At 46.5% G+C, this 20,999-nt stretch overlaps 1 protein-coding gene across 15 annotated transcripts in view; it reads left to right on the top strand.

Annotated features, from left to right (window-relative positions):
• Positions 1–20,999, top strand: part of LOC106581184 (synergin gamma) — a 49,831-nt gene that overhangs the window by 5,628 nt on the left and 23,204 nt on the right. For 9 of the 15 annotated variants that reach the window (XR_006760996.1, XM_045703779.1, XM_045703778.1 and 6 more), the window contains exons 2-15: positions 7,942–7,982; positions 8,870–9,012; positions 9,770–9,897; positions 10,072–10,177; positions 10,336–10,450; positions 11,104–11,370; positions 12,502–12,780; positions 14,152–14,232; positions 14,399–14,595; positions 16,127–16,393; positions 16,564–16,700; positions 17,614–17,729; positions 17,986–18,051; positions 19,202–20,200. Coding sequence is in view for 14 of the 15 variants with exons in the window: in XM_045703779.1 (XP_045559735.1) it covers positions 7,942–7,982; positions 8,870–9,012; positions 9,770–9,897; positions 10,072–10,177; positions 10,336–10,450; positions 11,104–11,370; positions 12,502–12,780; positions 14,152–14,232; positions 14,399–14,595; positions 16,127–16,393; positions 16,564–16,700; positions 17,614–17,729; positions 17,986–18,051; positions 19,202–20,200 (2,942 nt within the window). In the remaining variant the exon portion in view is untranslated. The remainder of the gene's footprint in view (positions 1–7,941; positions 7,983–8,869; positions 9,013–9,769; positions 9,898–10,071; positions 10,178–10,335; positions 10,451–11,103; positions 11,371–12,501; positions 12,781–14,151; positions 14,233–14,398; positions 14,596–16,126; positions 16,394–16,563; positions 16,701–17,613; positions 17,730–17,985; positions 18,052–19,201; positions 20,201–20,999) is intronic. The other 6 variants (XM_014163080.2, XM_045703787.1, XM_045703776.1 and 3 more) reach the window with 5 other exon arrangements.

Below are 20,999 nucleotides of genomic sequence, written 5' to 3'. Positions count from 1 at the left end.
CACCACCTCAGTCATCGGCTTCATCAATAAGTGCATCAATGATGTCAATACATATCCCAAACAGAAGCCATGGATTACAGGCAACATCCGCATCAAGCTAAAGTCTAGAGCTGCCGCTTTCAAGGAGCAGGAGACTAATCCGGACGCTTATAAGGAATCCCGCTGTGCCCTCAGACGAACCATCAAACAAGCAAAGTGTCAATACAGGATTAAGATTGAATCCTACTACACCAGCTCTGACGCTCGTCGGATGTGACAGGGCTTGAAAACTATTACAGACTACAAAGGGAAACCCAGACGCGAGCTGCCCAGTGACACGAGCCTACCAGACAGGCTAAATGCCTTTTATGCTCACTTCGAGGCAAGCAACACTGAAGCATGCACAAGAGCACCAGCTGTTCTGGATGACTGTGTGATAATGCTCTCGGTAGCCGATGTGAACAAAACCTTTAAACAGGTTAACATTCACAAAGCCACTGGGCCATACGGATTACCAGGACGTGTACTCAAAGCATGTGTGGACCAACTGTCAAGTGTCTTCACTGACATTTTTAACCTCTCCCTGACTGAGTCTATAATACCTACATGTTTCAAGCAGACCACCATAGTCCCTGTGCCCAAGGAAGTGACGGTAACCTGCCTAAATGATTACCGCCCCGTGGCACTCATATCGGTAGCCATGAAGTGCTTTGAAAGGCTGGTCATGGCTCACATCAACAGCATTCTCCCGGACACCCTAGACCCACTCCAATTCGCATATCGCCCCAACAGATCCACAGATGATGCAATCTCAATGGCACTCAATACTGCCCTTTCTCACCTGGACAAAAGGAACACCTATGTGAGAATGCTGGTCATCGACTACAGCTCAGCATTCAACACCATAGTGCCCACGAAGCTCATCACTAAGCTAAGGACTCTGGGACTGAATACCCCCCTCTGCATCTGGATCCTGGACTTCCAGACGGGCTGCCCCCCAGGTGGTAAGAGTAGGCAACAACACGTCTGCCACGCAGATCCTTAACACTGGGGCCCCTCAGGGGTGTGTACTTAGTCCCCTCCTGTATTCCCTGTTCACCCACGACTGCGTGGCCAAACACGACTCCAACACCATCATTAAGTTTGCTGGTGACACAACAGTGGTAGGCCTGATCACTGACAACGATGAGATGGCCTATAGGGAGGAGGTCAGAGAACTGGCAGTATGGTGCCAGGACAACAACCTCTCCCTCAATGTGAGCAAGACAACGGAGCTGATCGTGGACTACAGGAAAAGGCGGGCCGAACAGGCCCCCATTAACATCGACGGGGCTGTAGTGGAGCGGGTCGAGAGTTTCAAGTTCCTTGGTGTCCACATCATTATGGTCCAAACATAGTCAAGACAGTCGTGAAGAGGGCACAATAAAACCATTTCCCCCTCAGGAGACTGAAAAGATTTTGCATCTGCCCCCAGATCCTCAAAAGGTTCTACAGCTGCACCATCGAGAGCATCCTGACCGGTTCCATCACCGCCTGGTATGGTAACTGCTCGGCATCTGACCGTAAGGCGCTAGAGGGTAGTGCAAATGGCCCAGTACATCACTGGGGCCAAGCTTCCTGTATATAATAGGCAGTGTCAGAGGAAAGCCCATAAAATTGTCAGCCAAGTCTAGGACCAAAAGGCTCCTCAACAGCTTCTACCCCCAAGCCATTAGACTGCTGAACTACTCATAAAAATCGCCACCGGACAATTTACATTGACACCCCCCCCGTATACTGTTGCTACTCGCTGTTTGTTTGTTATATATCCTGCATAGTCACTTCGCCCCCACCTACATGTACAGATTACCTCAACCAGCCTGTACCCCTGTATATATAGCCTCGTTATTGTTACTTTTTATTATGACTTTTTATTTTAGCCTAGTAGGTAAATATTTTCTTCTTCTTGAACTGCACTGTTGGTTAAGGGCTTGTAAGTTAGCATTTCACGGTAAAGTCTACACTTGTTGTATTCGGCACATGTGGCAAATAAAGTTTGATTTGATATGACTAGCACACCACTAGGCCTATAGGGAGTTGCGATAGGAGAGCTGTACTATAGCAACAGGTACTAGCTAACTTTTGGAGTTCTGTTGAGCTTGTGGGAAAACCTCAGCTATATGTAGCATTCATCTTCATTCAAAGTGGTTGGATGAGTGAGACTGAGAAATTGTACTTGGATGAATTGCTCAAGACTGGGTAAATTGTTATTTAATAGGTTCATAGTTAAGTATCATATTAATGTTTTAAAGCCGAGCTGTTTAATCTGATTTTGGGAGGGTACATGACTAAGATGTAGGACAACAACCTAGCTAATAGCCTAACTGGTGCTTCCAGAACCTTCAGTATGCACAGTATTCATTAATTGTGTCCAAAATGCCAAGAGAATTCAAAGTATGAAAGACTTCAAAAGTATGGTTTACTTTAGGTTACAGTGCAGTGAGTGCACATTGCAATAGATAGATGCACTACATAATTTAAGGCTCATATGAGGTGTTCATTAATGTTGAATGATCAGTGCTTTTGTTGAAATTTGTTACCAGAGTGAAAAGGAGTAAGCACATTAGGCCTAAAGATAGACAAGGATCTGGTACGCTAGTTACTGTGGTAGAAGCACCTGGTGGCATGGCTCAAGCCTTAAATTAGTCCTACGATGTTGTATCAATGAACACAGGCCTTGTACAATGCGCTGGCCTATACAGAGCCCACAGCTCGCATCACTGGCACTGCTGATCTCACTCTGGGTTAATCTGCACTGTTGTTCCAGGGGGTTTCATTTGCTGTGGTTGCGTAGTATAGCGCTGCTTTTAAAGCTCTGTAAAGCTACAGGCTAAATCTGAGGGAGAACAGATGTGAGCCAGAATCTCTCACTCCACATCAAGCCCAGGTCAAGGGAAAGCATCCTGGTATTGTTATTGCATTTGTAAACAAAGGAATATTACGTTTTTTCAAATGATCATTTTATGATTCTGGGATTCTAAAATAGAAAAACAAAGTTTTCTGTCTCGTATGACACTTTGGTACCATTGGGAAAGGATTATTTTGACAACAGAGAAAAAAGCCGAGCTTGCAAGTGCCATTTGGATGGATTAATGGATTTGCCTGAAATGGCAGTTGTGAAGTGAAGCCTCATTGTCCAGTGTACTGCTCTGTAGGATGGACTGGGCTAGTGGGCTTAGCTGGGTATTGGTAGTCTCAGGTGTTATGATGGGCGCAGGAAGGCTAATGCTGTCTGCTTGTATCCTCATCCATCTCTTTTCTCCTCCAGCATCAGTGTGACCACAGAGCCAGTGAGAGGAGGTGTCAGAGAAGAAGCAGACTGCGTCATAGTGCCAAGCTGGCCTTGTTCACTCTTTATCCCTCTGTCTCTTACCTCATTCTCTGACTCCGTCTGCGCTTAGAATCTAGCCTATATTTTGGGTTGCTATAGATAATGAAGTTTCTATAGATTCCTGCTCTGTCTCAATTTCCCTGCCGCATCATGATCTAAACATATTCTCCATCAATTACAGCACATGAAACAACCACTAACGTGCATTCCCATTAAAACCATATGTCTGGCTGTTATTACTTAACCATTATGGCAAATTAGAGCACGGATACACTAGGAAAAGTATTCCGTAATGGCTGTTGTCAGAGGAGCTCATTCCCTGATTGATAAATGTTGTTCTGAGCAACAGCAAAGTGTTATTTGATACATTTTTCTTCCTGCCTGTCAAGTTTAGTCCTCGCGATCAATGCAATATTTATTCATGCATTCCCTGGAAAGCGGTGAGCTAGAACAGTAAGGGCCACACTGAATTCAAGTCCAGGCTGCCTAGCCGAACAGAAAAGTGCCCGAAATAAAAAGACGGAACAGAGAAAGGGAGGCTAGGTGCTGCCACATCACCATACAGTTGCATGTTTATTATTGGTCTCTGTGCCATTGTAAGGAAATCACATCTAATCTCCAGTTTTGGTAATGCTTTGTGATGTGAATGATGACTCCATTGTTAAAATGATAGCTATTGTGTCACATTGCCTAAAGTCTGACAAATGATTGGTGTGTGAACTGATAATGATCCATTTCCTGAATGATGTTCGATGAATAGCTCAATCTTTCCTATCTTTATGCCATAGCCTATTATGAGAGACAGTTTTTGTTTATTTATCGTTTTTTAGGGGGTGGATCAGCTTTAATATTGCGGATAGATTGTTGCTTCCATCAATGTAATTTCCAATCCCCCATATATTTTTGGGGTAAATATGTATATATATACATACATACCCAATATATATATATATATATATATATATATATATATATATATATATACACTGCTCAAAAAAATAAAGGGAACACTTAAACAACACAATGTAACTCCAAGTCAATCACACTTCTGTGAAATCAAACTGTCCACTTAGGAAGCAACACTGATTGACAATAAATTTCACATGCTGTTGTGCAAATGGAATAGACAACAGGTGGAAATTATAGGCAATTAGCAAGACACCCCCAATAAAGGAGTGGTTCTGCAGGTGGGGACCGCAGACCACTTCTCAGTTCCTATGCTTCCTGGCTGATGTTTTGGTCACTTTTGAATGCTAGCGGTGCTTTCACTCTAGTGGTAGCATGAGACAGAGTCTACAACCCACACAAGTGGCTCAGGTAGTGCAGCTCATCCAGGATGGCACATCAATGCGAGCTGTGGCAAGAAGGTTTGCTGTGTCTGTCAGCGTAGTGTCCAGAGCATGGAGGCGCTACCAGGAGACAGGCCAGTACATCAGGAGACGTGGAGGAGGCCATAGGAGGGCAACAACCCAGCAGCAGGACCGCTACCTCCGCCTTTGTGCAAGGAGGAGCAGGAGGAGCACTGCCAGAGCCCTGCAAAATGACCTCCAGCAGGCCACAAATGTGCATGTGTCTGCTCAAACGGTCAGAAACAGACTCCATGAGGGTGGTATGAGGGCCCGACGTCCACAGGTGAGGGTTGTGCTTACAGCCCAACACCGTGCAGGACGTTTGGCATTTGCCAGAGAACACCAAGATTGGCAAATTCGCCAATCTTCATCTGTGCTCTTCACAGATGAAAGCAGGTTCACACTGAGCACATGTGACAGACGTGACAGAGTCTGGAGACGCCGTGGAGAACGTTCTGCTGCCTGCAACATCCTCCAGCATGACCGGTTTGGCGGTGGGTCAGTCATGGTGTGGGGTGGCATTTCTTTGGGGGGCCGCACAGCCCTCCATGTGCTCGCCAGAAGTAGCCTGACTGCCATTAGGTACCGAGATGAGATCCTCAGACCCCTTGTGAGACCATATGCTGGTTCGGTTGGCCCTGGGTTCCTCCTAATGCAAGACAATGCTAGACCTCATGTGGCTGGAGTGTGTCAGCAGTTCCTGCAAGAGGAAGGCATTAATGCTATGGACTGGCCCGCCTGTTCCCCAGACCTGAATCCAATTGAGCACATCTGGGACATCATGTCTCGCTCCATCCACCAACGCCATGTTGCACCACAGACTGTCCAGGAGTTGGCGGATGCTTTAGTCCAGGTCTGGGAGGAGATCCCTCAGGAGACCATCCGCCACCTCATCAGGAGCATGCCCAGGCGTTGTAGGGAGGTCATACAGGCACGTGGAGGCCACACACACTACTGAGCCTCATTTTGACTTGTTTTAAGGACATTACATCAAAGTTGGATCAGCCTGTAGGGTGGTTTTCCACTTTAATTTTGAGTGTGACTCCAAATCCAGACCTCCATGGGTTGATAAATTGGATTTCCATTGATTATTTTTGTGTGATTTTGTTGTCAGCACATTCAACTACGTAAAGAAAAAAAGTATTTAATAAGATTATTTCTTTCATTCAGATCTAGGATGTGTTGTTTAAGTGTTCCCTTTATTTTTTTGAGCAGTATATATATATATATATATATATATGTACACAGTTGAAGTCAGACGTTTACGTACACCTTAGCCAAATACATTTAAACTCAGTTTTTCACAATTCCTGACATTTAATCCAATTGAAAATTCCCTATTTTAGGTCAGTTAGGATCACCACTTTATTTTAAGAATGTGAAATGTCAGAATAATAGTAGAGAGAGATTTATTTCAGCTTTTATTTCTTTCATCACATTCCCAGTGGGTCAGAAGTTTACATACACTCAATTAGTATTTGGTAGCATTGCCTTTATAAATTGTTTAACTTTGGTCAAAGGTGTCAAAGCTTCCCACAATAAGTTGGGTGAATTTTGGCTCATTCCTCCTGACAGAGCTGGTGTAACTGAGTCAGGTTTGTAGGCCTCCTTGTTCGCACACGCTTTTTCAGTTCTGCTCACAAATTTTCTATGGGATTGAGGTCAGGGATTTGTGATGGCTACTCCAATACCTTGACTTTGTTGTCCTTAAGCCGTTTTGTCACAACTTTGGAAGCATTCTTGGGGTCATTGTCCACTTGGAAGATCCATTTGCAACCAAGCTTTAACTTCCTGACTGATGTCTTGAGATGTTGCTTCAATATATCCACATAATTGTTCTTCCTCATGATGCCATCTATTTTGTGAAGTGCACCAGTCCTTCCTGCAGCAAAGCACCCCCACAACATGATGCTGCCACCCCCATGCTTCACGGTTGGGATGGTGTTCTTAGGCTTGCAAGCTTCCCACTTTTTCCTCCAAACATAACGATGGTCATTATGGCCAAACAGTTCTATTTATGTTTCATCAGACCAGAGGACATTTCTCCAAAAAGTACAATCTTTGTCCCCATGTGCAGTTGCAAACCGTAGTCTTGCTTTTTTATGGCAGTTTTGGAACAGTGGCTTTTTCCTTGCTGAGCGGCCTTTCAGGTTATGTCAATATAGGACTCTTTTTATTGTGGATATAGATACTTTTGTACCTGTTTCCTCCAGCATCTTCACAAGGTCCTTTGCTGTTGTTCTGGGATTGATTTGCACTTTTCGCACTAAAGTACGTTCATCTCTAGGAGACAGAACACGTCTCCTTCCTGAGCGGTATGACGGCTGCGTGGTCCCATGGTGTTTATACTTGCGTACTATTGTTTGTACAGATGAATGTGGTACCTTCAGGCGTTTGGAAATTTCTCCCAAGGATGAACCAGACTTGTGGAGGTCTACCATTTTTTTCTGAGGTCTTGGCTGATTTATTTAGATTTTCCCATGATGTCAAGCAAGGAGGCACTGAGTTTGAAGGTAGGCCTTGAAATACATCCACAGGTACACCTCCAATTGACTCAAATTATGTCAATTAGCCTATCAGAAGCTTCTAAAGCATGACATAATTTTCTGGAATTTTCCAAGCTGTTTAATGGCACAGTCAGCTTAGTGTATAAAAACTTCTGACCCACTAGAATTATGATACAGTGAATTATAAGTGAAATAATCTGTCTGTAAACAATTGTTGGAAAAATTACTTGTCATGCACAAAGTAGATGTCCTAACCGACTTGCCAAAACTGTAGTTTGTTAACAAGAAATTTGTAGAGTGGTTGAAAAATGAGTTTTAATGACTCCAACGTAAGTGTATGTAAACTTCCGACTTCCAACTGTATGTATGTGTGTATATAAATATATATATATATTCGCATAAACATACATACACATTTTTTTTGAATATTCGTTTATTATTCCCGCAAACCCTACCACCCCTCCCCCAATTGGAGCAAACTGATAAACAATAACACTACCTTCAGTTTATACATATTATGCACATTTTACAGACACAAGCCATTTTACAATAGTTATATTTAGTTTGTTTTCAGTCCTTCCTCTACTTCTGTTGTCCATCCAGTTTGATTTCTAACATCTCTGAACCTATATGAGTGACAGTTGAATGATTTCAGCCTAGATGTTCTCCATTAGTCTTCCCTTTAGGCTTGTCTCTAGCTGTGTTATTGACCTGTGTTTTTCCTTCTCTCCTGCAGTTTTATTTATCCTGGTGGAGGGGGCCTGGGTCCGCCACAAGGTGAGTCATCCTACACTCTACAACCCAAATGGCTCCCTATTTAGTGCAGTACTTTTGACCAGTTGTGCACTATATAGGGAATAGTGTGCCATTTGTGACGCGTCCTCTCAGTCAGCGCTACTTTTCCTAATCTCCCCAGGCACTTCACTCTCCTATGTGCCCTGGTTTCTTGAGAAGTTTTTGAATTCAGTAAATAGACCTAACCAATAACTCATAATGATGTTTATCTATCAGAGTTCAGAGTGAAGTCAGTTCAGATGTGCATTGTGCACTATCAACAACAACATCAGTCAAATACAATACATAGGGCCTAGGCTTATGTCCTATCTGTTCCTGATAGTGTTTTAGGTAAACAAACTCACACACACCCTTGTGGTGTGTTGGGGGTCGTTAGATGTTTCAGCAAATACGCATCAGAATGCATGCAGCACTTTGTTTGGATGAGCCATAACCCATTATTCAGCCTGGTTGAGGTGTTATATGGTAAATCATGTGGAGGCTCCAGGAGGACTGTCAGCCAGAGCATCTGTGCAAACAAACACTCTCTCTAGTTCTATTCCCTAGTACTCCTCTGTTTTGCTCTGAGCTGTCACAGCACTCCACTCACACGGGCAAAACAGATTGGTTTGTTGCTGAGCCTCTGTTTACTCTTCGCTGTCCAGGAAATGTGTTTGCAATAATAATTCACTGTACAATGCTCATCTAGCCTATGTCTAGGGGAGTTCCAATAGCACACTCCAGTCCAGTGGGGCCAACTCTACTTATATAGTACATGTTCACGCTTTAATGACTACATGTTATCTTTACGGTTTGCAACAACCCTTTGTCAGTATAGCCATTTGCAGAGCTTATGATTGACTGGACATTTGTTGTGTGTTTTCGTCCAGGTATGATGCCCATGCAGCAACAGCAGCAGCAGCAACAACAGGGATTCCCTGGTATGGTTCAAGTCCAAATGCAGCCCAACATGCAAGGAATGATGGGAATGAACTTCGGAGGCCAGATGCCTCCTGGTGCCATGCCTATGCAGGTGGGTTGTGTGTGCGTGTATGAGTGTGTGTATTTGAAGGCAATGGCCACAACATATTCCTCTCATTACTCTAGAGCACGTGTCAAACTCATTCAACCGAGGGCCGAGTGTCTGCGGGTTTTCACTCCTCCCTTGTACTTGATTGATTAATTAAGTTCACTAGTTAGTAAGGAACTCCCCTCACCTGGTTGTCTAGGTCTTAATTGAAAGGAAAAACCTAAAACCTGCAGACACTAGGTCCTCCGTGGAATGAGTTTGACACCCCTACTCTAGAGTGAAAGGTACTCTGTTTTACATGACTGGCAATGTGGTCCTCTGAGCTTTTAAATAAGTCAAAATAAGAAGGTCAAGACAATCTCTCCTGTAATGCTGCTCTTTACAAGAGAGCAGACTGCCTCAAGCTACCTCTCATTCAGGCTAGACATTTAGAAGAAGGAGCCCTTTGCAGGGCATTGCCTCATCCTTACCAAATCCTCTGCCTTTATCTCTGTCTCTTTGCTCTTTCTTTTATCAAATGACAGCTTTTCCTCCATTCACTGCTGTCATGTTACGACATCTCTGCATTGTATAGTGTTAATAGCACACATTATTTCCAGTCTAAGTGGTTGTAGTTATGCAGTGATTGCTGTATGACAACCACTTTAGAAATACATTGGTTTCCTGCTACTGCTGTGATAATATTGAATGAAAGGAATGCCATGATTGCTAACGAGACTTCCGCTTTGTGTGTGTGCGTGCGTTCGTTCGTTCTGTGCAGGGTGGGATGGCCATGGGGATGCAGGCCCCTGGGATGCAGTTCATGGGCCAGCCACAGTTCATGAGCATGAGGGGCCCCGGGCCCCAGTACACTGCCGACATGCAGAAACAGATGGCTGAGGAACACCAGTAAGAGCCTTTCTGTCTCTGTCTGTCTTGCTCTCCCTTGCTCTCTCTCTCTCTCTCTCTCTCTCTCTCTCTCTCTTTCCCCTCTCTGTTTTTCTCTCTCTACATGTTGTTCTGTCTGTCTATGTGGTCAGTGTGTGTGTTAGCTGTATGCTCTCTATGTGTTATGTTGTGTAGGAAGCGTCTGGAGCAGCAGCAGCGGATGCTGGAGGAGGACAGGAAGAGGAGGCAGTTTGAGGAGCAGAAACAGAAGCTGAGGCTGCTGAGCAGCGTCAAACCCAAGGTGAGCCACATCATCATCATGCCTGGCTACTGCCTCAGTACTGCCCTCGTTCGGTCCTAGTTCCCAGAGTGTGATAAAGACACATGGGGTGCAATGTAGGACGCATCCATGCTGTCAGTCACATTCCCCTCCTGAGCCCTGCTTTGTCCCATCCACAGGGACAGATGGGGACGAGTCGGGACGACGCGCTGGAGGCCATCAAAGGCAATCTGGACGGGTTCAGCAGAGACGCCAAGATGCACCCCACGCCATCCTCGCACCCCAAGAAGCCAGGTACACTCATCAGTACAGTCATTGTCCTTCACTCTGTGTTTCCTGCTTATCTGTCCTCAGGCTGTTCAGTCAGGACACAGCTCCACTCCCCTGCTGCCTGACTGAACAGCCTCCCCTGAGAATGATAAGGCTGCCTCTGGGGTGTAGGCACACAGACAGTCAGACGAGACAGTCTGGCAGTCACCAGCCTATGTGACAGCAGCTGTTGCAATGGACAGAGCAGTCTGTATCTGCCTCTGTGTCTCACAAAGATTATATCATACTTAGTAGGAGACCAACATAATCTTCTGTTTTTCTGTCACGTTTCACTTTGCTTTAAATCTTCAACTTGACCTACTGTGTCTCTCACTGTCATTACCTTGTGCGTTACAGAAAGTTGTCTATTAGCAAACATCAAACTAACCACCTTATTTATTTAGTATTAACTGATCTGACATCCTTAGTTCATACTAACTATGGACATTATCATATTTATTATTTCGTATGATAAACATATTCAAAAATATTTTTTCTTAAATGCGTGATACATTTTCTGATCCTGCACAAACTAGCCTTTGTTTCTCTACTATAGCACTGTGCACTGTGTCCACCTCCCGTCATCGTAGCCTGTGTTGTCTTGTTCTGCCATTATGATTATTTCTCCATTTTTACAGACTCATCGCCATCCCACTCTTCTGTCACCTCTCACTCCCTCCCCCCTGCTTTCCCCGATGACGAGTTTAGTGACTTTATGCAGGGTCCCTTAGATGCCTCTTCCTCCTTCCCCCCCTCCTCCCAGGCCCATCCCCATTCTTTAGACCCAGGTCCTTGTCAGAGACCCTCCTCTGCCCCCTTCCCCCAGTCCCTCCCTGCCTCTATGTCCATTCTTACTGCCACCCAACACTCTACTGTCAACTCCAGCTCCCCATCTGCATTTCAAGGTAACTGTTTTTTGTTCGCATCAACCTCTTAAGTCACTGTTTAGTGTACATAATCAACCAATAATACAGTTTGGAAATTGTGACCAGTGCTGCTGATGCGACGATAGGCCATACCGCATCGTGGTGTTGAAAACCCTCTAGCGTCAGACTCGGTTTGTAGTCAGTTTACTGTGTGTAAGCATACAGACGGCACGACAGATGGTCAGATCGCTCCAGCCTTTAAGTTAACGCACACTACAAAGTAAACCGTGTGAGTGCTGTACCTAACAACCGGTTCTGCCTCCATTAAAATCAGTACTGACATTTAGTAAAATACTCCCAGTAGCACGTGACTGTCACTGCTCACTCTGGTTGGCAGAGGCCCTGATAAGCCAGTTCTAGTGAGGAAGAGATGGAAGACTCTGACAGACAGTAAACACATCAGGAGGACAGGAGACAGAGCTGATACTTGTCTCCCATCTGTCATGAGCCAATTAGATGGCGCAAACCTGCTCTAGCACAGGGGTGTCAAACATCCGGCTGGATCCGGCCTGCGAGGGGGTCCAATCCTGTCCGCGGGTGGTCATTTTAAAATGTATTTTAAAATGACTTAAATCAAATAGAAACTGTAGAAATTATAATGGACCTATATTCCTACAGTTTCTTGACTGTTTCCAGCTCGCTTATAATCACCGAAATGAAAGCTAAACAGACATGGAGCATCGAAAATTCCAACCAATTTTCAGTGCGGACCTCCGGACCTCACTGAAGGCCGAATGCAGCCTCTGGGGCAAAATGAGTTTGACACCTCTGCTCTAGCTCTTTGATATGCTGCCAGTGCCACCGACCTGGAAAGTGATAGCCTAGCCTATCAGTAGCATTCAATAAGCAGCCAGTAGCTCCACCTAGGTGCAACATATTTGTCATGTAATGTGTGAAGCTGCCGAAGCACTACATTTCTACACTCTTAAAGTGTCCCTGAGTTGAGATTTGCACGCTGACTGACAGCTGTAAAGTAATGATGGTCCGTTTCTGTTAAATCCAAATTCGCTCTACCCTCATTACTGAGGAGGGGCCAATAGAACTAAGAAACAGGCATTATGAATGGTTGTGATATCAATCAGCTGTGTTCCTCCTCACCCACCTCTCTAGGCCCATCCCTGGAAGAGAAACTGTTCTCCTCGTGTGATTTAATGGCTGAAAAGAAGGCCCAGGTTAGCTTTAAGTCCCAGAGGACCCTGGCCCCTAACCGAGCTACAGTCTCGACCCAGTTTCATTCCAGCACCAAGGCCCGGAACTGGGCTGAGGCTCCTGGGGACCTGAGTTCTGCTTTCACTATAGAAACACCACAACCAGAGGCACCAGCACCGGGGCCCACAGCCCCCTCACCAGCAGCCGACCCCCCTCCTCCCCAAACCAGTAGTGACGGTGGTGAGAAAAGAAACCATTTATTAACAGTCTCTTTCTCTGCCTTCGATCACTGCAGAATTAACACACAATCAGCGCGGAGCATGGGGCCTGTTTTTTTCTAGCTAATGGTCGAATGCCCCCGATTCCTATCTCTTATTTTGCAGCAAACACTTCAACGTTGACTAGTAAGACTTCAGACAATGTGATTTTACTGTCTATACCCCTGATGCTTCTCTTGATTGTCCTATCTGTAATGGAAATCATACTAACCAACCCTAAAAGCTCTTGATGTCATTCATCCAGTTTTGTTGGGTAACTGCTTTGGAACTCTCCTATATAGCTGAGGAATCTTTCTGCTTGGCCCCTATTCCCTAAATAGAGCTCTGTAGGGAATAGGTGTCATTTGACGCCGTCAGAGAGAGACTGACGCATGCTACTGACTGCTTGGGTTTTACACGGATGAGATGCTACGCTTGGATTGACCCGTACCTACTGGAGTCCCGTGGGTCTAGAGCTGGTGCCTCAGTTGGATTCTGCATGCCGCTCTGCCTTTCTGCTGCTCAGCCGCTCTGCGTTTCTGCCACTCAGCCCTCTGCCACTCAGTCTTTCCGCTGCTCAGCCTTTCTGCAGCTCAGCCTTTGTGCCTTTCTGCCACTCAGCCACTCTGCTGCTCTGACACTCTGCTACTATCTCTTTGCTCTCGTTTGTTTGTCTTTCTCCTCAGTAGCTCGCTGTCTGTCCCAGGGAAATGTGGAGATTCCTCATCTTAGAGGTCTGATGAGAGGATTAGCTGCTTGAGTCAACATTTGTCATTTTGTCTGAGGCTTCCATTGAGGCATCTTCCTCTCCAAATGCACCTTGTTAAGTGTATTTTAGGAGCTGCTTTTACCCCTGCTGAAACACTAACTCCACCCTAGTACACTAATGAAAAAATGACCTCATGGTTGCACAGAAGATTTAGATCAATGTTAGAATGAATTGAAGAGAGAGGCTCATTTATTTGTTTAACAACCCAAATCCAACCCTCTCTTTCCCCTCAGGAGATGTTGGAGTAGTTGGTTCTGGTCCAAGGACAGATGAATAGTTGTATGAAGCACCAGGAAGCTTAGGATGCGGCATCCCAAATGGCACCCGATTCCCATTATAGTGCACTACTTTTGACCAGATCCATATGGGCCCTGGTCAAAGGTAATGCACTAGGGTGCCATTTGGGATGCATCCTTAGTGAATCAGTGCAGAGCATCATTACACTTCTACTCAGATCTCCAGACAGGTGGAGAATACTATACAGGCAGGCTCTGGTCTGGTGAGATGCTGAGCAGAGCAGGTAGTACACCCAGCCCTAAGTCTCTGCTTCAGCTCCTAACCTAACTGTCCCTGTGTTGCTGACAGCAGGTGTTGGTGGTTACCCTCAACAAGAGCACATCCAGCCCATGGTACCAGGCTGGCTCTACAACGACAGCCTCATCCCAGGTAAACGCCTACGTTTTGGAACAGGTTTCTACCAATGATGTATTATGGTCTATCGTGTCTACTCAGATCCTTTCCAACAAGTCAATCAGAGAAAACTTCCTAGTTCTACCCAGTCTTTCTGTAATATGTTTGACCTGTTGCTATGCCTTCTCTTTCTCCCTTCCAGAGATGTTCAAAAAGGTCCTGCAGTTCACCATGACTCCGGGGGGCATCGACACACCCAAGCTCTACCCCATCCTGATGTCATCAGGCCTGCCCAGGGAAGCACTGGGCCAGATCTGGGCCTCAGCCAATCGCACCACGCCTGGCATGCTGACCAAGGAGGAGCTCTACACAGTCCTGGCTCTGATTGGTGTGGCACAGGTAGGCATTTGCATCACCTTATGTTTTTTAAAGGTTCGGAGTTATTAACAACAGAAAGATTTGAGGCTTTTTTCTGTCAGTAAGACCATCCTGTAAGACCATCCTTCACTGTGATCTTTTCTTCATGTGAAGTAAAGGACAGTCCCTAATATTATGTTTCATTGCACCTTGCTTCACTTCAGTAGTTAGGCCTACTGCATGCTATGACGCGTGCAGTTGAGACATGCTATGACGCGTGCAGTTGAGACATGCTATGACGCGTGCAGTTGAGACATGCTATGACGCGTGCAGTTGAGACATGCTATGACGCGTGCAGTTGAGACATGCTATGACGCGTGCAGTTGAGACATGCTTTGACGCGTGCAGTTGAGACATGCTATGACGCGTGCAGTTGAGACATGCTATGACGCGTGCAGTTGAGACATGCTATGACGCGTGCAGTTGAGACATGCTATGACGTGTGCAGTTGAGACATGCTATGACATGTGCAGTTGAGACATGCTATGACGCGTGCAGTTGAGACATGCTATGACGCGTGCAGTTGAGACATGCTATGACGTGTGCAGTTGAGACATGCTATGACGCGTGCAGTTGAGACATGCTATGACGTGTGCAGTTGAGACATGCTATGACGTGTGCAGTTGAGACATGCTATGACGTGTGCAGTTGAGACATGCTATGACGTGTGCAGTTGAGACATGCTATGACGTGTGCAGTTGAGACATGCTATGACGTGTGCAGTTGAGACATGCTATGACGTGTGCAGTTGAGACATGCTATGACGTGTGCAGTTGAGACATGCTATGACGTGTGCAAAGGGAGGCTGATAGTGAGTGACTGTGCTGAATCTCTGCTCTGGGAGGGTGGTGGTGGTGTGACTGAGCTCAGGCAGCCAGGTGAAAGTGACTGAATCTCCTCTCAGCCTAGTGTGACAGCAGACCTCTTATCTCCCCCGGCCTGGCCTGGCCCGGCCCTGCCGCTCACCAGCACCCCTGGGAGTCTGACAATCCCAGGCACCTCACAACTCACTCTGCACGCCACCGCCACCTGCCACAGCGAGAATAATAACACTTATTTAGTTATGTAAATGTAAGAGCCTTGAGGGAGTGCCGCCATGAGCTGCGTCCTTTGTAGAGTGATGAAAAGGTTTGGGAAGCCGGCGCCAGTGGATGCTGTTAAAATGGAACTTGACTTTAATTAATTATTTATTTCAGCAAAACATCTGTCTGGGTCCTGCTGGATGGAATAGAATGTTAATAGATGATTGGGTTGGATGAAAGAAAAATCTAAATTTTCCACCATCACTGCTTTATAATAACGATGCACTCACACTGACACTGTATTGTCTGTTCAATATATGATGACGGTGCCTTTGCGATGTTTAATGCCCCCGTTTAAGTAACTTTCTAAATGTCTAACATATGAAAATCCACATTAACGCATTAAGCAGTTACTCAACTGGGACTTTCAGTGATGTCACGCAGCCTTATCTGAACCTGACCACTGATCCCTGTTCATCCCTCCCCTTCAGAGTGGTCTTCCAGCCATGAATGTGGAGATCCTGAGCCAGTTCCCCTCTCCCCCGGTGCCCAACCTGCCTGCCCTGGCCATGGCTATGGCCCCTGTCATGCAGCACCAGCACCAACACCAGCAGCCCATGATGACTCAGCCCCCTGTCCCAATGTCCATGGCCATGCCTACACCAGCACCAGCAGTCATGGGCAGGGCTCCTCCTGCTGCTCCTTTACCCTCCGCCCAACCACCCACCAACTTCATCACCAACTTCCCACATGTGCAGGTAACACATCCAGCCAATGGGCCAACCAAGCCTCTCCATAGTATATACAGATGCATGTGGTTTCATTTCACATTATGTATAATAGTAATGTATAAGCGACTTACAGTAGTGTGTGCATTCATTCTGTGTTTACTTTGGTCATGTGTCCATCGTCTTGGTGGTGTGTTTAGGGGAAAGCAGACGATGATGACTTCCAGGACTTCCAGGAGGCCCCCAGGGCAGGAGGAGGGGACCAGTCCTTCACTGAGTTCCAGGGGGAGTCAGGGGAAACCTTCCCCACCACCACACCCTCTCTGCACCAGAACAGGTACAGTGCTGACTGGACTGACTGACTGACTTGACTGGCTGACTGACTGACTGGAGTGACTGACTTCAGTGGCTGGATCAGTGTTTGGTATTACTTTAAATCAGATTACACATTCTGTATGGAAGTAAAGCTGAATACTACATGTTATACAGGTATTGTGGGTAACAGGTACATGGTCCCTTAGTTGCTTGTAGTAGTTTCTCCAGCATAGCAATTGCACCTCGCCATCTCTTAATGAATCCATTTCAATGGACAGTAGAGTTGCTTTATATTACTTTTCAAACCCTGCGTGGGGAGTCTGTCTCTCAGGGAGAGGCAGCCCAAAGCCCGTTATCTTATAAGACAAAGAGAATGTGGAAATAAAGGATCTAACGTTTGAGTGGCATCGTCACTTACAATCCCCTTCCACTTCCTCAAAAACAAAAGCTTCATTGTTTCCTCCTGCGTATCTCCAATCCCCCTGGTCTCAGATCCCTTTCTAATTTAAAGGAAGCCCCATGCTGAATCTTCAGCCAGTCAGGATAGACAGGTGTACTCTGACAGCAGCAGTACAATGGCTCTTAACGAGATGATGTTCAGTGGAAGGCTTCAGGAGAGATCCCTCATTCCCTCCAGGCTTTTGATTCCTGGGTCTTATCTGCAGTCCAGTATGGTGTACAACTGCAGTTGAATTTCACCATTGTATGTGTCCAATCAGCTCAGGCAGCTTAAGGGGATTAAGGTAGAGGAGATGGGCGAAGCCTTGACCCCCAGAGTGTGTCCCCAATGGCACCCTATTCCCTACATACATAGTGCAGTACTTTTGACCAGGACCCTGGTCAAGAGTAGTGCACTATGTAGGGAATGGGGTGCCATTTGGGATGCAACCCCAGACTCCCCTGTGGACTGAGCATGGTGTGTTGTCTGTCTGCAGTGCTCCTGCCATTCTGACTCCGGTCTCTGGCTCCTCCTCGTCATCCTCTGATAAGTATGCTGTTTTCAAGCAGCTCTCTGTGGAGGAGCCTCCAGAGCCCTCTCAGCCTGCCTCAGGTACACACTCACCTGGCCCTACAACACACACACACACACAAACCTCAACAACTAATCACTACTGATACACATCCTCCACCACAACTAACAGATGTGTAGAAAATAGAAGACATTTCTGATGATGTTTGTCATAGAATACTTGCCTAATAGTATTTAAGTGGTATTGTAGTACAGTACATTTGCCTGCCTGCCAAATATGCTGTGATTTATCATTCAGTTGAAAGCGTACCTGTTTTGTTTATCTCGTTTGACCCAGATTTTGACGGAGACAAATACAGTGTGTTCCGACAGCTAGAGCCACCAGGTGACAGGAAACCAGTTGGTAAGTAGAGCTCTCCCTCCTCCCTGGCTCTGGGCTGGGTTACACACACACACACACACACACACACACACACACACACACACACACACACACACACACACACACACAGTTCCCAAGCCAAAACCCACAGCTTCCAAGCCTTTTGACAGAGATTGCGTAGTGGGACTGGGCTCTTAGATGGTCCCTGTACTCAACAGATGGCTAGAGGAAGAAACTGACAGACCTTCAAACACAAAGTCACAGCAGCCTTGGAGGAGAAAATACTTCGGATGACTTGTTTTTGTAGGTAGACAGAAATAGGTTGGAGAGAGACTGTGTACCAAGAAGAATGCTGTTTGTATAATATCTGAGTGGTCTGTGTGCTTTTATGTTGCACACATTTCCAGAGTACTCAGTACATTCAGCAGTATCCCTGATGTCGGTCTGTTTCCTGCTGTTCCCTGTTTCACTAGAACAGTTTCCGATGGGGACAGCAGCTCCCATGACTCCAGTAAGTCCTGCCTGAGTCTGATTGCAGTGACCTTTCCTGTGTGTTGCCTGCCAGGCTCACTCTCCATAGTGAGCCCATTAGTTCAATCTTTCCCACAAAACAGCAGTGGTGTGAACACTATTTCATGCTCCTGTCATTGCAGTGGTGTGAACAGCCCCTACAACCACAACTCTCTCTACCCACTTTTCCTTTGTGGGTTTTCTTATAGCCCTCCTGTCAATGATTGTGTGGTTCTAAAAATCTAAAAACATGACACTACTGAGGAAGTCTTTGTAGATTGTCGTAAGGGAGTTCTTTCCTCTGAAGTCGCAGCTTAATCATGTGCTGTCCCAGTTAGGGACTGACAGATGGCAAGTGCATGTCTCTGTAGACAGCCCAGCCTGGTTTGTGCACTGCTGTCTGCTGCTGCTGTTCTCTCATAGCGGTGTCTCGGACTACAGCCCAGCACAGTTCTCTCCACAGCTTGAAATTCACCACGAGCCTCCGCTATGTGACAGAGGCGTAACTAATCCCCTCTCTTTCTTGTAGGATTGTGAAATTTGAAAAAAATCCGGAACTGAGGCGACTGATGTTACTTTGTGTTATGCCAATGTCCTCCCTGTCTGGCTGCTGTGTTAAATGCTTTTGCAATGCCTTTCAATTGTTCTGTTTGTTTCGCAGGGGAAGGATTTGCCGATTTCAAGTCTGTCAGTGTGGATGATGGCTTCACAGACTTTAAAACCGCCGACAGCATCTCTCCACTAGAACCTCCAGACCAGGCCAAGATGTTTCAGCCAGCCTTCCCTCCTGCTTTCCCTAACTCTCAGTCTCTACCACAACTACAACACCAGCTACATCAACAACAACAACCAGCAGTGTCTCTCTCTCAGCCTAAAAACCCTCTCAACATGGCTGACCTGGATCTCTTCTCCTCTATGACTCCCTCAGCCCCCACCCCTGCTGAGATCAAGCCCAGTCCCTTCCCCTCTGTGCCCCCCTCCCTAGTGCTCCCACCAGGCAGGGCCAAGCCCCCCGGGGGCGGGGCCGAGGACTTTGGTGACTTTTCCCTTTTTGGCCCGACCTCCTCTTCTGAGGCTGCTCCTATTGGCCCTGATGTGGGAGGGGGTGTGGCAGCGTCTCATGATGACTTTGCAGACTTCATGGCTTTCGGCAGCTCTGGGGGGGAGGCCAAGGGTGAGGGGTTGAGGTCTGGAGAGGGGAGGGCACAGGGGAGAGGAGAGACCACCACCGCTCCACAGCGCTCCCCTCAGGGCTCTGACAAGTATGACGTGTTCAAGCAGCTGTCTCAGGAAGGAGGCCTGGCATACGACGACAACAAGCACAGCGCCGGCGGCTCATTCTCTTCCCTTAGGAGCGAAGCAGATGACTTCACCGACTTCCAGTCGTCCAAGTTCTGCACAGCGCTGGGGGCCTCGGAAAAGAGCCTGGTGGATAAGGTGGCAGCCTTCAAACAAGGAGGCAAGGAGGACTCGACTTCAGTCAAGTCCCTAGACCTCCCATCCATCGGGGGCAGCAGCGTGGGCAAGGAGGACTCTGAGGACGCTCTGTCAGTGCAGCTGGACATGAAGCTGTCGGACATGGGCGGAGACCTGAAGCACGTGATGTCAGACAGCTCTCTGGATCTGCCGGGCCTCTCGGCTCACCAACCCCCCGCCGCAGGTGAGGAACTAGTGCGCCTCCTCTGGTGAGGCCCCGCCCAGTCACACATAAAGAACCAATCGTAGGCCTGGTGGTGGCCCCTCTGTCTACACCCCCCTCAGTGCCCCTTAGCGGCCACTAAACCAGGAGTTAGACTAGAGGGCACAGCAGTGAGCTAGCTCATCCACATCACTGCTGAATCATGAGGAGACAGTCAAACGCCACACACTATTAGCATATCATCTCATCACACCCACCAGTTATTCATTCCCAAACCCATCATTACCTGGTATTCATTTCAGCATATTTATTCACTTAATATTTATTTATTTATTATTTATTAAACATATTAAGGTACATTAGATGAATTTATTTATTGTTCATTTGTTTAGCATTTGTATCACAGACAAAAAGCACAGGCCTTTCTGCCTCCTCTGAACTCCATTCATATAGAGTTGATGAGAGACAGTCAGGTTGATGTGATGTAGTCAGTCTGCTCTATGCTACCACTGGCCTTCATTCCCTGTCTGCTGTCATAGCCCACATCGCTCATCACCTCAATGCACCTTTTGTCTCCCCAGTCGTGATTGTGTTGAGGGATGCGACTAAAATAGCTGAATGCAGATGAACACAGGGCCATGTAGTGGTGATGGGTTTTTGTACCAGGAGATGTTATTTATTCTCATCACTCTCAGATTGGCCAGTTCCTGTATGCTGCAACAGGCTTTCATTTTACTCACAGCGAGCCAAATTCTTCCTCAGATTGATTATATTATGTTGACGCTTAATGCTCAGTTATCAAATCAAGCATGGTGATAAT

Source organism: Salmo salar, chromosome ssa20, assembly GCF_905237065.1.
Source record: "Salmo salar chromosome ssa20, Ssal_v3.1, whole genome shotgun sequence".
Taxonomy (NCBI): domain Eukaryota; kingdom Metazoa; phylum Chordata; class Actinopteri; order Salmoniformes; family Salmonidae; genus Salmo; species Salmo salar.
This window is presented reverse-complemented; position numbering and strand designations above follow the sequence as displayed.